Source organism: Opisthocomus hoazin, chromosome 7, assembly GCF_030867145.1.
Source record: "Opisthocomus hoazin isolate bOpiHoa1 chromosome 7, bOpiHoa1.hap1, whole genome shotgun sequence".
In the NCBI taxonomy this organism is placed as follows: domain Eukaryota; kingdom Metazoa; phylum Chordata; class Aves; order Opisthocomiformes; family Opisthocomidae; genus Opisthocomus; species Opisthocomus hoazin.
Genome location: NC_134420.1, coordinates 14,986,097 through 15,000,208, shown reverse-complemented (window position 1 = coordinate 15,000,208; position 14,112 = coordinate 14,986,097). Strand labels below are relative to the sequence as shown.

The window sequence follows — 14,112 nt, the reverse complement described above, 5'->3', positions numbered from 1 at the left end:
TTACTCTGTCTTTACAACTGCAGCCATAGACAAATCAAAGCAGAACTGAAATAACAAAAACCAAGAAAAATCTCTTACTGTTTATCAGACTGATACGAGTCATTTTACCTGAGTTCCAGGAAACTACATGTGTAGAGAGGACCTTGGGCTATGTGCTTTCTTTGTGCTTGAAAGCTTAAGTGAAATAGAATATGGTTTCCTTGCTTCATAAAGCTATTAAATTTACAGAAGTGGAGACATAAAATCCTCCAACAAAACAGCCTATGTTGAGAAAAAAAACACACATTATAACTGTATGTTGGAAGTCCTACTAAACTGTTTTAGATGATGAGTAGAACCACTTTATAAGCAGGCACCTGATCAGATTTATTAAACCATAGGAAGGGACTAACCCTTACCGTCTCAGAACAAGATATTTTGCTGGAGACATGGAAATGGATGGAATTTTCACCCAAGATAATATAAGAAACACCATAACCATCATCAGCAACCTAGGGGAAGAAAGAAGAGAGAAACAAGTTATAAGCTTTTTTTTTCCTTCCATTCCTAAATTATCTTACACATAATTACACAATTCTTTTAGTGCAGTTTTTAAAATCAGTTACAGTTTCTCCTCAAACAAAAATTAAGTTTTCATATTTAATGTATCTTTTCTAAAGATTAATTCCACTTAAGGAAACAGTTCTAGTCTCATCTCAAGTGCATGGAATTAACATTTTCTGAATACGTCTGTAATATTTCCCAGCTTTAGTATTTTGAAATAGAATACTTGTTCAAAGACCTTCTTGTATCAAGGTCTGGTCCTAAACAGCTACACAGCTTCAGTGCTTAAGTAGAAAGGAATAAAACAGTTCAATTGTATACTTAAATATCCTGTTTCATGGGATTACTCTGCAGATGTAAACAAATACAGTATATAAATATGGAGTATACAAGAGCCCCGTATTATGAAAACTTGCCCAAAGGCAAAGTCATCCGACTCTACAGCAATGGTATGATTCTGTACACCTATGTCATTAGCAAAGCCCTGGTCTGATTTCAACATTAGCACCATTAACTGTCACAATTTTTAGTCTGATGTTTCATATAAAGTATGACTAGTAAAGACAGACTATGCTGCTGCCACCCTCCTTCCTCACTCAAACCTTCAAGCTCTTTGCTGTCACTGCTGCTAAGGACACTGATAGTCTTCCCTCCATTAGCACTACAGGGCTATAATCTACAGAACGCTTAGGAAAAACAAACCAAACCAAACCAAACCAACACACATCACACACACATGGAAAGCCTGATGTACTGAATCTCTGGGCTACTTCAGCAAACCAAAGTACAGTTTTTGTAAGGATACAAAAAAATGAGGAAGGGAAATGTACGCAGAGTTATTTAGAAAAACAGACAACTGAAGGAAGGAAATTAAAAGGAACGAAGAAATAGTAAGAAGGGAGCAGTTAACATAGCATTAGCAAAAACAAAAGGAAAAAGTGTTATAATTGCCAGACCACACCTTTTTGGGATTCTACATGTGGGCTTTATAATCTGTTGGAGCAAGCCAGTTACTCATGAATGAGAAGCATTGCAATAAATAGGCTTCCTTGATACTGTAATTTAAACTCATTCCACCTGTAAGAACTACTGAAAGTCGCATCAGAAACACGAATAAATAAATAAAAAACCCCACAAAATCCAACTTCCAGCTTGGCAAATCAGCCAAAATACATTGTACTTGTAATCCTAATTTCTGCGTGGCAAAGAACAGTCCTGTGATCCCTCTGATTGTTCCTTCAATAGAAATGCTTTTTGTAAACAGATTAATCTAGTCTACAGCCCCATAAAGTCTGCTTAACAGATCTTATTAACAACACCACCATCATCAATAGCCATGTTCAAATCCCGGTAAAATACTACAGCAAATCAAAAGCTTCTAACATCTCTAACAATACACTCGTTTCATGAAAGTCTACAGAAGCTGTAGAACGTGGTTTCATTCTTGACTTCTCCACTGCTCGCACTTTGGAGGGAAAGAAGAGCAATGCGAGAAGCTTAATTTGGAGGAAAGGATGAACACATTTTTTAATTAATCAGGAAATATAAAGAATAAGTCAAGTATAATTACTTTTATAAATACCAACCCTAAAATCTAGTTTAAGTAATAACACATTTGTCACATAGCCCAATGTACTGAAGTTCTGGGCATAGATAATGTGACCAAAGCCCCTACTTTATCAGAGCTCTCTGCCATGGAGTCTTGTATCACATTTGATAACTGTGTATTTCCTTAAGAATAATCCATTCTTGTAGTGGGATATGAGAAAAAGGTGATGCAGACTTTCCTGAGCACATTCACTTCATGAGAAAGCACTAAACACACACATTTAAAAGTATGTGTTGCACTTTTGATGTGCAGCATTAAGGTATTACAGATCTGAAATTATTCAGACTGTAATATTCAAAATAAAATTGTATTTAAAGGGGTAGTTTTATTTAGCAAACATACTGGTCCAAATCCTCCACCACAGGATAACATCTCAGGGTTCTTCTTCAGGTCAATGTGTTGCTGTGGTGTCTGACTCGTTGACAGCCTCCAAGGCTCTGACAAAACCTTTATTAGATATGAGAGAGATGCAAACAAGTATAACACACTGCATGTTTTAGCACATGTGACTTTCTCAAAAACTAGACAAGTTAGAAAGCACTCCATAAAGCAATATTAAGGATAACTCCAGTTCCCATTTCAACAGAATGAACAATTAAGAAGGTTAAATGAAATAGTTAAACTTGTCCTGATATGCAAACCGTTAACATATGAGGTCATAATGTCAATTCCTCACAGCAAATAAAAAGTTCTTTTAATAGAAATGCTGTTTCAAAACAGATTAATCTGGTCTATAGCCTGGTAGATTCTGCATAACAGGTCTTGTTAACAACAAGATGATCATGAATTGTCGTATTCAAATCCCAGTAAGATACTGCATCAAGTTACAAGCTTGTAAAATCTCTAACAATACACACATATCTTGAAAGTCTGCAGAAGCTGTAGAAAGTTGTTTTATTCTTGACTTCGCCACTATTCACATTTAGGATGGCAAGAAGACAAATGTGAGTAGTTGAATTTGGAGGCAAGCTAAGACACATTTTTTAATTAATCAGAAAACCATGCAATCACTTTTATAAAACCCAACTAGTTAAGTATTAAAGCATTTGTCACAGTAAACCAGTGACAATAATGTCGTGCATTAAAAAAAAAACACATCGCAATACACAGCTTCTTTAACTCACAGTAACTTAATTAAAAGAAAGTTCCAAAAGAACATTCTTGAGAGAAAACACACAGCCTCTGTTGTGCTGCCTTGAAAATACGTAAAACCACAGCCAACTATTATAATGACTATATCTTTCTTTCAATCCTTAATAATGTGTATTATACTACAAAGCTCACAGCATTACTATAGGTCTATTAGTAAGTTTATACATAAAGCAAAATTAAACTAACTTGTAATCTACCAGAAGATGTTAAGCAATGCTAGCTAAACTCTTTACCTTTTTCTTCGGAAAACCAGAGTTCTACAAGTACGTAAGCAGATACCACAAAACACTAAGTAAACAAAGGATTATTTACTGTAATTCATAGGTATCAATAACAGTCACTTACTTCCTTAAGGAAAGGAGAATCTACAGCAAGGTACTTGGACACAACATAAAGGCAGAACAGATGGCGGTCGATGCCAGCACCAGTCATGGCAAGACGATACAAATGCTGATGTTTCGCAGCAGCAAGCCGAAAGAACTTAAGTCTATTTTCATTCTAACAGTGAAAAAAAGATGACGAAAAAATCAGTTAAGTGAACTGGGCTGAAGATGCAGAAACCAAGTTACAGCAATGGCTTCCAAGCCTAGACACTTAAGGATCAAGTACAAGACAATGCATGCAACTAACACCAAATACTAGTATCCTCTGGCTTTTCAACCTCATGTATTCAATTTCAGGTACTAGCAAGTGTGAACTATTACCTGCTGTAAACACTGCATAATGAAAAAAAAACAACTGTATTTTAAGTGTGATTCAACCCCAGAATCAAACATGATTATAACTCAAGTTTACTACATTATTGTATATTTAGTTTGTAGAGACACTGGTCTTAAAAATATTATACAAGAGCAAATCTCGACATGATTTAAGAAAAGCTGGAACTGTAACAGCCATTTCAGAAGGCAAACTGATAACACTGAAGGTACTGCGGTCCATGAATGCTGGCCATTTTTTAAAAGCCTTCTCTTAGGAGCTCAGGAGCAGGCAATTCCAATGTGTTAGAAGTCAAGCAAGAAGGGCAGCAGACCTGCCTGGCTGAGCAGGGATCTTCTTCTAGAACTTAAGAGGAAATGGAGAGCATATGGACGTTGGAGACCTCAGCACAGGAAACCAGAGCCATCAGCACAGGCACAACATGGACCTGTTGGAGCAGGTCCAGAGGAGGGCCACAAAAATGATCAGAGGGATGGAACACCTCTCCTATGAGGAAAGGTAAGAGTTCGGGTTGTTCAGCCTGGAGAAGAGAAGGCTGCCGGAAGACCTTATGGCAGCCTTCCAGTACCTGAAGGGGGCTTATAAGAAAGATGGGGATAAACATTTTAGCAGGGTCTGTTGCAATAGGACAAGGGGTAATGGGTTTAAACTAAAAGAGGGTAGATTTTTATTAGATATAACAAAGAAATTCTTTACTATGAGGCTGATGAGGCACTGGAACAAGTTGTCCAGAGAAGTTGTGGATACCCCCTCCCTGGAAGTCTTCAAGGCCACATTGGATGGGGCTTTGAGCAACCTATTCTAGTGGAGGGTTTCCCCCACCCATGGCAAGAGGGGTGGAACTAGATGATCCTTAAGGTCCCTTCCAACTCAAACCATTCTATGACTGGAAGGAAGCACAGGCAACAGAGGCAGACTACAGAGATGCTGTTTGCTGCTGTAGGGAGAAAATTCATGCAGCCAAAACTTGATTTGAGTTCAGGCTGGCCAGTACTGTGAACGACAACTAAAAGGGTTCCTCACAAATAGGAATGTAGTTGAAGCAAAGATATTCAAAGCCTTTTTCACCTCTGTCTTTAACACTGATGAATGGCCCTGGGAACCCTGGAGCCCTGTGTTAGAAGACTGTGAATAGGGGGATGATAAACTCCCAGCTAACTCTGAACTTGTTTGCGACTTGCTGTTCCAGCTGGAGGCACTAAGTCTCTGCGCCCCAGTGGGATTCATCCCAGAGTACTAAAAGAGCTGGCCGATGTTATTGCGGACCCTTCTCCATTATTTTTCAATGGTCTTGGGAATCTGGAGAGGTCCCAGTCAACTAGAAGCTGACAAATGTTGTCCCAAGGTTATTCTGGGAGTTACTGAAGAACAATTGAGAGACAGTGCAGTCATTGGTCACAGCTAACATGAGTTCACGAGGGGAAAGTCCTGTTTAACTTAATTTCCTCTTATGACAAGGTCACCCACCTAGCTGACCAAGAAAAGCCAGTAGATGTAGGATTTATTGGATTTTAGCAAAGATTTTGATAACTGTCTCTCACAGCATCCTTCTGGACAAAGCGTCCAGCATACAGCTAGACAAGTCTATAATATGTTGGGTGGACAACAGGCTGATGGGTTAGTGGAGTTCACATTCCTGAGGGATATGGGAAAGGCAAGGAGTATAGTCAGGACCCTAAACTTTAGGAAAGCCAATTTCCAGCTCTCAAGGAGTTAGTCAGTAGGACTCCCTGGGAAATGGTCCTCAGCAACAGGGGGGCAGAACAGAGCTGGCAGATCCTTAAGGACGCTTTCCATAGAGCACAAGAGCTATCAGTCCCCAGGTGTAAAAAGTCAGGCAAGGAAGGGAAGAGACCAGCATAGCTGAGTCAAGACCTGCTGGTCAAACTAAAGGGCAAGAGGGAACTGCACAGGCAGTGGAAGCAGGGACAGGTATCTTGGGAAAAGGATAGGGATGCTATCCGGTTGCGTAGAGATGAGGTCAGGAGGGCCAAGGTGCAGCTGGAGCTGCACTTGGCAAGGAATGCTAAGAATAACAAGAAGGGCTTCTACAGGTACCTCAGCCAGAAGAGGAATGTTATAGAAAGTCTACCCCTCTCAATGAGCAAGAATGGCAACCTTGTATCAACAGATGAAAAGGCCAAGGTACTCAACTTTTCTGCCTCAGTTTTCACTGGCAACCTCTCTCCTCGCCCCTCCCCAGTTGATGGCCTGCCAGATGGGGACCAGAGGAGCAAAGTCCCTCTCACTGTAAGGCAAGACCAGGTTCAGGACTACCTGAAGAACCTGAACATACGTAAGTCTATGGGACCTGATGAGATGCATCCCACAGTCCTGAGGGGACTGGCTGATGTCATTGCCAAGCCACTCTCCATATGTGAAAGGTCATGGCAGTCAGGCGAAGTCCCTGGTGACTGGAAGAAGGGAAACATTGTGCCCATTTTTAAAAAAGGGCAGGAAGGAGGACACTGGGAACTTACTAACCTGTCGGCCTCACCTCTGTGCCTGGGAAGATTATGGAACAGATCCTTCTAGAAGCTACGCTAAGGCACATGGAGGACAGGGAGGTGATTCAAGACAGCCAGCACGGCTTCACCAACGGCAAGTCCTGCCTGACCAACCTAGTGGCCTTCTAAGATGGTGTGATTAGATCAGCGGACAAGGGAAGAACTATGGATGTGATCTATCTGGAGTTCTATAAAGCCTTCAACACAGTGTCTCACAACATCCTTCTCCTTAAATTTGAGAAATCCGGATTTGATGGGTGGACTGTTGGGTGGCTAAGGAATTGGTTGAAAGGTTACAGCTGGAGGGTAGTGGTCAATGGCTTAATGTCCAAATGGACACCGGTGACAAGTGGTGTCCCTCAGGGGTCCGTACTGGGACCGGTGCTGCTTAACATTTTCATCAATAACTTAGCAAGATGGAGTGCACCCTCAGGAAGTCTGCAGATGACACCAAGCTGAGTGGTGCGGTCGACACACCAGAAGCACTGGATGCCATACAGATGGGCCTGGACAAACTTGAAAAGTGGGCCCATGTGAACATCCTAAGGTTCAACAAGGCCAAGTGCAAGGTCCTGCACCTGGGTTGGGGCAACCTCCGCTGTCAATACAGGCTGGTGGATGAAGGGATTGAGAACAGCCCTGCTGAGAAGTACTTGGGGGTACTGGTGGATGAAAAGCTGGATATGAGCCACCAATATACACTCACAGCCCACAAGACCAACCATACCCTGGGCTGCATCAGGAGAAGCGTGGCCAGCAGGTCGAGAGAGGTGATTCTGCCCGTCTACTCTGCTCTGGTGAGACCCCACCTGGTGTACTGCGTCCAGCTCTGGAGCCCCCAGCACAAGAAGGACATGGAGCTGTTGGGAGTGGGTCCAGAGGAGGGCAACAAAGATGATCTGAGGGCTGGAGCACATCTGCTATGACTAAAGGCTGAGACAGTTGGGGTTGCTCAGCCTGGAGAAGAGAAGGCTCCAGGGAGACCTTATAACAGCCTTCCACTACCTGAAAGGGGCCTATAGAAAAGATGGGGAAAATATTTTCAGCAGGGCTTGTTGTGATAGGACAAGGAGCAATGGCTTTAAACTAAGGGAGGGCAGATTTAGACTAGATATTAGGAAGAAATTTTTTACCATGAGGGTGGTGAAACACTGGAACAGAATGCCCAGAGAGGTAGTGGAGGCCCCATCCCTGGAAACATTCAAGGCCAGGTTGGATGGAACTCTGAGCAACCTGGTCTAGTTGAAGATATCCCTGCTTCACTGCAGGGAGATTGGGGTAGATGACCTCTAAAGGTCGCTTCCAACCCAAAGCATTCTATGGTTCTATGGATGCAGGAGTCAAATGTACATTAAGTTTGCCGATGATACTAGATTAGGAGGAGCTGTGGACTCCCCTCAAGGGTAGAGAGGCCTTACAAAGACACCTGGATAGACTAGAGAGCTAGGCAATCACCAACCATATGAAATTTACCAAGCGCTCTATTCTGCACCTGGGATAGTGTAATCCTTGTTATACACACAAGCTATGGGACCAGAGGCTGGAGAGAAGCCTCACAGAAAGAGATCTGGGGGTTTGTGTCAATGCCAAGTTGAGTATGAGTCAACAGTGTGCCCCGGCAGCCAAAAGGGCCAACTGTGTCCTGGGTTGCATCAAGCACAGCATAGCTAACTAGTCCAGGGAGGTGACTGTCCCATTCTACACTCCACTGGTGTGGCCCCACCTTGAGTTCTGTGTGCAGTTTTGGGCATCTCAACATAAAAAGGACATCAGACTATTACGGTGTGTCCAGAGGAGGGTGACTGACATGATGAAAGGTCTCAAGGGCAAGAATTATGAGGAGTGGCTGAAGTGACTTGGCTTGTTCAGCTTAGAGAAGGCTGAGAGGTGACCTCATCACAGCCTACAAATTTCTCAAGAGGGGCAGTGGAGGGGAGGTGCTGATCTCCTCTCTCTGGTGACCAGTGATATGACATGAGGAAATGGAATGAAGCTGCATCAGGGGAAGTTCAGATTGGACATTAGGAAAAGGCTCTTCACTGAGAGTGTGGTTGGTCACTGGAACAGGCTCCCCAGGGAAGCGGTCAGGGCACCAAGCCTGTCCGATTTCAAGTAGCGTCTGAATGACGCCCTTAGTCATATGCTTTAGTTCTAAGTAGTCCTGTGAGGAGCAGGAGGTTGGACTCAATGATCCTTATGGGTCTCATCCAACTTGAGATAGTCAATGATTCTATGAATGCTATATCAATGTTGCAAGCGCTGAAAGAAAGTGTTCAAAACACTCAGCCATTCTGTTAAGACTTTATAATGTGGAATGCAACACACTGAGTATACAGAAACCTGTCACTTCTTATGTCCAGCATCACTGTATTTTACACCACTTACTTGGGACACAGTGAGCAGGCTATTTGCCTCCAGCATCAGAAACTAATAAATCACTTGTAGTCATGCTAAGCATGCCTACCATTGGCATTCAGGAGTAAAGCATTGTGGACAGTCCATGGAGGATGCAAGTGCTCAGGAAAAATTCTACGGAAAAACCCAGAGGAAAGTAGAAGCAAGCAGTAAAGGCAGCCAACTTATTTTAAAATAATATATAAATGCACATAATATAATCTTCATAATACATAAAAACTAAAAATTGTATTATGAAGGCACGATTCCTCTGCTCTGTGGCTGATCATTCCAGATGAAAACCAGTAATGAATCAACAAGTCTGAAAAATAATAATGTTTGTAGTACCCGTAAAAAAGGTAGTAGAATGAAATCTGCTATATATGTGATCTTGCCATGTGTGGGGCTACCTTATCCCTTTAACAAAAATGCAGATGTTAACTGCAGAGATGTAATAGGACAGGCCACTTGGGAAGAATACAAGGATGTGGTCAGAGCATGCAGGGATGCAACGAGGAAGGCTAAGGTCCACCTGGAATTAAATCTGGCAAGGGATGTCAAAGACAACAAGAAGGGTTTCTTCAAGCACATCAGCAGCAAACGTAAGACTAGGGATAATGTGGGGCCGCTGCTGAACGAGATGGGTTTCCTGGTGACAGAGGATGCAGAGAAGGCAGAGCTACTGAATGCCTTCTCTGTTTCAGTCTTCAGTGCCAAGGCCGGCCCTCCGGAATCCCAGGCCCTGGAGGTAAAAGAGGAAGCCTACAGAAAGGATGACCTTCCCTTGGTTGAGGAGGACTGTGTGAGGGATCACTTAAGCAATCTGGATGCCCACAAATCCATGGGTCCCGATGGAATGCACCCATGAGTGCTGAGGGAGCTGGCAGATGTCATTGCTGAGCCACTCTCCATCATCTTTGAAAGGTCCTGGAGGACAGGAGAGGTGCCCGAGGACTGGAGAAAGGCCAGTGTCACTCCAAACTTCAAAAAGGGCAAGAAGGAGGACCCAGGGAACTACAGGCTGGTCAGCCTCACCTCCATCCGGGAAAGGTGATGGAGCAGCTCATCCTGGAAGTCATCATCAAGCAAGTGGAGGAAAAGAAAGTTATCAGGAGTAGTCAACATGGATTCACCAAGGGGAAATCATGCCTGACCAACCTGATAGCTTTTTACGATGACATGAGTGGCTGGGTATATGAGGGGAGAGCAATGGATGTTGTCTACGTCGATTTCAGCAAGGCTTTCGACACTGTCTCCCATAACATCCTCCTAGGGAAGCTCAGGAAGTGTGGGCTGGATGAGTGGTCAGTAAGGTGGATTGAGAACTGGGTGAATGGCAGAACTCAGAGGGTAGTCATCAGCGCCGCTGAGTCTAATTGGAGGCCGGTAAATACTGGTGTCCCCCAGCGGTCAGTAATGGGCCTAGTCTTGTTCAACTTCTTCATCAATGACCTAGATGAAGAGTTAGAGTGTACCCTCAGCAAGTTTGCTGATGACACAAAACTGGGAGGACTGGTGGATACACCGGAAGGCTGTGCTGCCATTCAGCGAGACCTGGACAGGCTGGAGAGTTGGGCAGAGAAGAACCTGATGAGGTTCAACAAGGGCAAGTGCAGGGTCCTGCACCTGGGGAGGAACAACCCCATGCATCAGTACAGGCTTGGGGCAGACCTGCTGGACAGCAGCTCTGCAGAGAGGGACCTGGGTGTCCTGGTGGATGACCAGTTGACCATGAGCCATCAGTGTGCCCTGGTTGCCAGGAAGGCCAATGGTATCCTGGGGTGCATTAAGAGAAGTGCTGGCCAGCAGGTCAAGGGAGGTTCCCCTCCCGCTCTACTCTACCCTAGTGAGGTGGCATCTGGAGTACTGTGTCCAGTTCTGGGCTCCCCACTTCAAGAAAGATGAGGAGCTACTGGAAAGAGTCCAGCGGAGGGCTACAAAGATGATGAGGGGTCTGGAGCATCTGTCCTACTAGGAAAGGCTGAGAAGAGAGCTGGGCTTGTTTAGCCTGAAGAAGAGAAGGCTGCGAGGGGACCTTATAAATGCTTACAAATATCTCAAGGGTGGGTGTCAGGAGGATGAGGCCAGACTCTTTTCAGTGGTGCCCAGTGACAGGAGAAGGGGCAAGGGGCACAAACTGAAGCTTAGGAAGTTCTGTCTGAACATGAGGAAGAACTTCTTCACTCTGAGGGTGATGGAGCACTGGAACAGGTTGCCCAGGGAGGTTGTGGAGTCTCCTTCTCTGGAGATATTCCAGATCCGCCCGGACAAGGTTCCGTGCAGCCTGCTCTAGGTGACCCTGCTTCGGCAGAGGGGTTGGACTAGGTGACCCACAGAGGTCCCTTTCAACCCCTACCATTCTGTGATTCTGTAATAGCAATTAATTCTGACATTAGGAGTAAGTTAAAATTAACTTCTATACACAGGGCAGTTGTACAGTAGCTATGCCATAGTTATGTATGACATGTTGACATAGCTGGATTTCCAGACTTGCACTGGTCTGATCACAGCTCCCAGCACAACATATTGAGAAATCCAGAGAGGTTCCACAAAGAGGAGGGAGAGAAAAGTTTCTCTCGTTCTCTGTGCATCTGTTTTCTGGCAGTAACTTTTGTTCATAGAATCATGGGCCTAGAAAGAACCTTGCCTATTCATCTCCTTAGACTTCTCTGCGCTACGATCCGATCTCTTTCCTGAAGGACCACTATGTAACTTACTTCTACAGATTTTCAAATTGATAAAACAACCTCTCCAAGTAATCTGTTTCATGCTTCTCGCTATTTCTCTCATTATCCTTACTAGCAGAAAATGTTTCTCTAATGTGTTTCTTTCTGAAGTTTAAGTCCACTACTTCTTGGGATGGAGAACAGGTTGTTCACATCATCTCTGCATCAGCCTTTTTATTCTCTTGCGCACAACTTGGCTCCCTACCTCTTCCTCAGTGTTCTCTCTTCTTTAGACTAGGCAAGAATAATTAAGTTCAAACTCTCCTCATAGATCCTCTTCAGAGGTTTCTAACCATCTTTCTTGCTCTCCTTTAGACTCTCTCCTAGTCATCCACACCACAAGTGTGGTGTCCAAAACTGGACACATCACCCCAGCTAATGTGGTACTAGAAAAAAGGTGCAGGGACAAATGACTACTAAAAATAAAGGACAAGACTAACTGAAGTGAGGGATATATTTTTCCCAATGGCGTAGCACTGAATGTGCTATGTCGGTGTTCAGTTACTGATTACTATAGTCCTAGATCTTTTTCATTAACTTTTCTACCCATGCAGCTGTTACTCAGGCCTGGATGCAATACCTTGAGTACACTCCTATTTAACAAAATCCTCTTTTTCAGGTCAAATTTTTCTTGACTCTGAAGAACTGGAAATCCCCTTCAGCTTAGTAAAACCTGAAAATGTAATAAATTATTTCATCAACTATTTCTGTGAAAGCTGTGACTAGCAGTGGATTAAAGAACAGACAGCCCTTAAGATGACTGTCATCCACCCTTCCATTTTGACAGGAAACGTTTTAACCAGTATTGTCCAAGGTTTTCCAAACTAAGAACTTTTCCCCTAGACCATGCTTCCTTTATTTGCTAATCAGAACATCACAAGAAAGACTAAAAAGCCCACTGAATCAACATATAAAAGCAACTACTTATTCTCTGTGAATAATACTTGCTTCCCTATCAGAAAGAAAAGCCTAACTGGCATGAGATTACTTGTTTTACAAATCTATGTTTGAGTATTACGAGGCACAAAAATTTCACAAGTCATCTCCATTTTCTGGAGTTCAGGAACTGTAAGAAATGGCACATTTGGCTAAGTTATTGCCATTCTCTTTCAGTATAGCCTTGAATTTCTGCCATATTGACAAAAAATGTGGACTATTACCTTATGCTACACTTCCTTCCTAAAAAACAAAGGCATCAATCTAAGAGTTTAAAAACTATTTGGGAACTTACATGGGTATCCGGTGATAACTCACGTGCCTTACGGATAGTATAAGGCAACAACACTGTGAACTTACACTTTCAGTTGGGTCTTCCATGGTTCGAACAAAATTAGATGATTCAACAGTACATGAACGAACAGTTTCGGTCCTGCCTTCTCTGAACAAGCGTGTCATAGAGGCTTCATATGTTAAGGAAAATTTTCCCATGTCCTTGAAAAGGGAAAAATTAGAACTTAGAGGTTTAGCCAGACTTAGCCCCTCTTTCTTAATCAACAGTTCAAGATAAGCATACAATTCATATCATAAGTTCTTAGTAGCCCACCCTTAACAGTCTTACATAAGATAATAAAGGCAAAAATGAGATTAGTAGCAGGATTCGATAAATACTTATAGAACAACCAAACTAACAAGGACTACCCTCTCTGTTTTATATTCAGTCTTCTCCAGTTTACAACAGAAGCTGATTTAATGACTATCAAAAACCTATTTGAAAGTTCAGTGGCTTCCTAATTAACACAGCTGTGATAAGTAATCAAGAAAACTGTAACATCCTTCAAAGTATTTTCACTTAAAATTTTAATAGCATGAGGACGCATACCGGTGTGGTGATTTTTAAGAACGCGAGAACTGAAAACAGTCTGCAAAACCCAGGAAGTGTGGCTTCCATATTTCCTACAGATGTGCACAACCTACAGATTACAAGTTTCCAAGTGATAGAAACATATCTAACACATTAGCAACTGTACCCGTCTAAGCTATACATCAGAACAGATTGTGAAAGTCTGTTCAGTTTCAGATTAAGAGGATGGGTGTTCAAAATGAGAGAGGTGGTTGGGTAATCAAGCTTTGTGCCATGTAGCTACCCTAACCTAAGTAAGAAGGACTATAAGTGGTGATTACCAGTCAGGAAATCTGGATGCTTTGAAACAAATATTTGGAACTACTTTAAAAAAACAAACAAACAAACCAAAAACAAACAGTATCTCAGCAGCAGCAACAACTAGATAAAAAAGAGAAAAACATGCACGCTGCTACACTAGTGTTTTCTGCAAGCACATTATAGAAAAGGTGAACTAACAGAAGAAAACACAGCCAGGCATTTCTGTCAATCCTGTTAGGGAGTGTCCATGACTACTGAATTAAGGGTGACTCCAAACTAAAAGATGAGTTTACCATTGTTCAGAATTTAACACGCAGCTACTAGAAGTTTCATATCTACTTCTTTCAAGCCCAAAATGCTTAA

At 42.7% G+C, this 14,112-nt stretch overlaps 1 protein-coding gene across 10 annotated transcripts in view; it reads right to left on the bottom strand.

The window, feature by feature from the left end:
* The window catches only part of CPT1A (carnitine palmitoyltransferase 1A), a 61,814-nt gene that overhangs the window by 13,861 nt on the left and 33,841 nt on the right, over nucleotides 1-14,112 (bottom strand). For 9 of the 10 annotated variants that reach the window (XM_075425250.1, XM_075425246.1, XM_075425251.1 and 6 more), the window contains 4 exons: nucleotides 12,945-13,079; nucleotides 3,650-3,802; nucleotides 2,495-2,599; nucleotides 399-491 (listed from right to left, as the gene is read on the bottom strand). In XM_075425250.1, the coding sequence (XP_075281365.1) occupies nucleotides 399-491; nucleotides 2,495-2,599; nucleotides 3,650-3,802; nucleotides 12,945-13,079 (486 nt within the window). Of the gene's footprint in view, nucleotides 1-108; nucleotides 262-398; nucleotides 492-2,494; nucleotides 2,600-3,649; nucleotides 3,803-12,944; nucleotides 13,080-14,112 lie in introns of all 10 variants that reach the window. The other variant, XR_012764473.1, reaches the window with a different exon arrangement.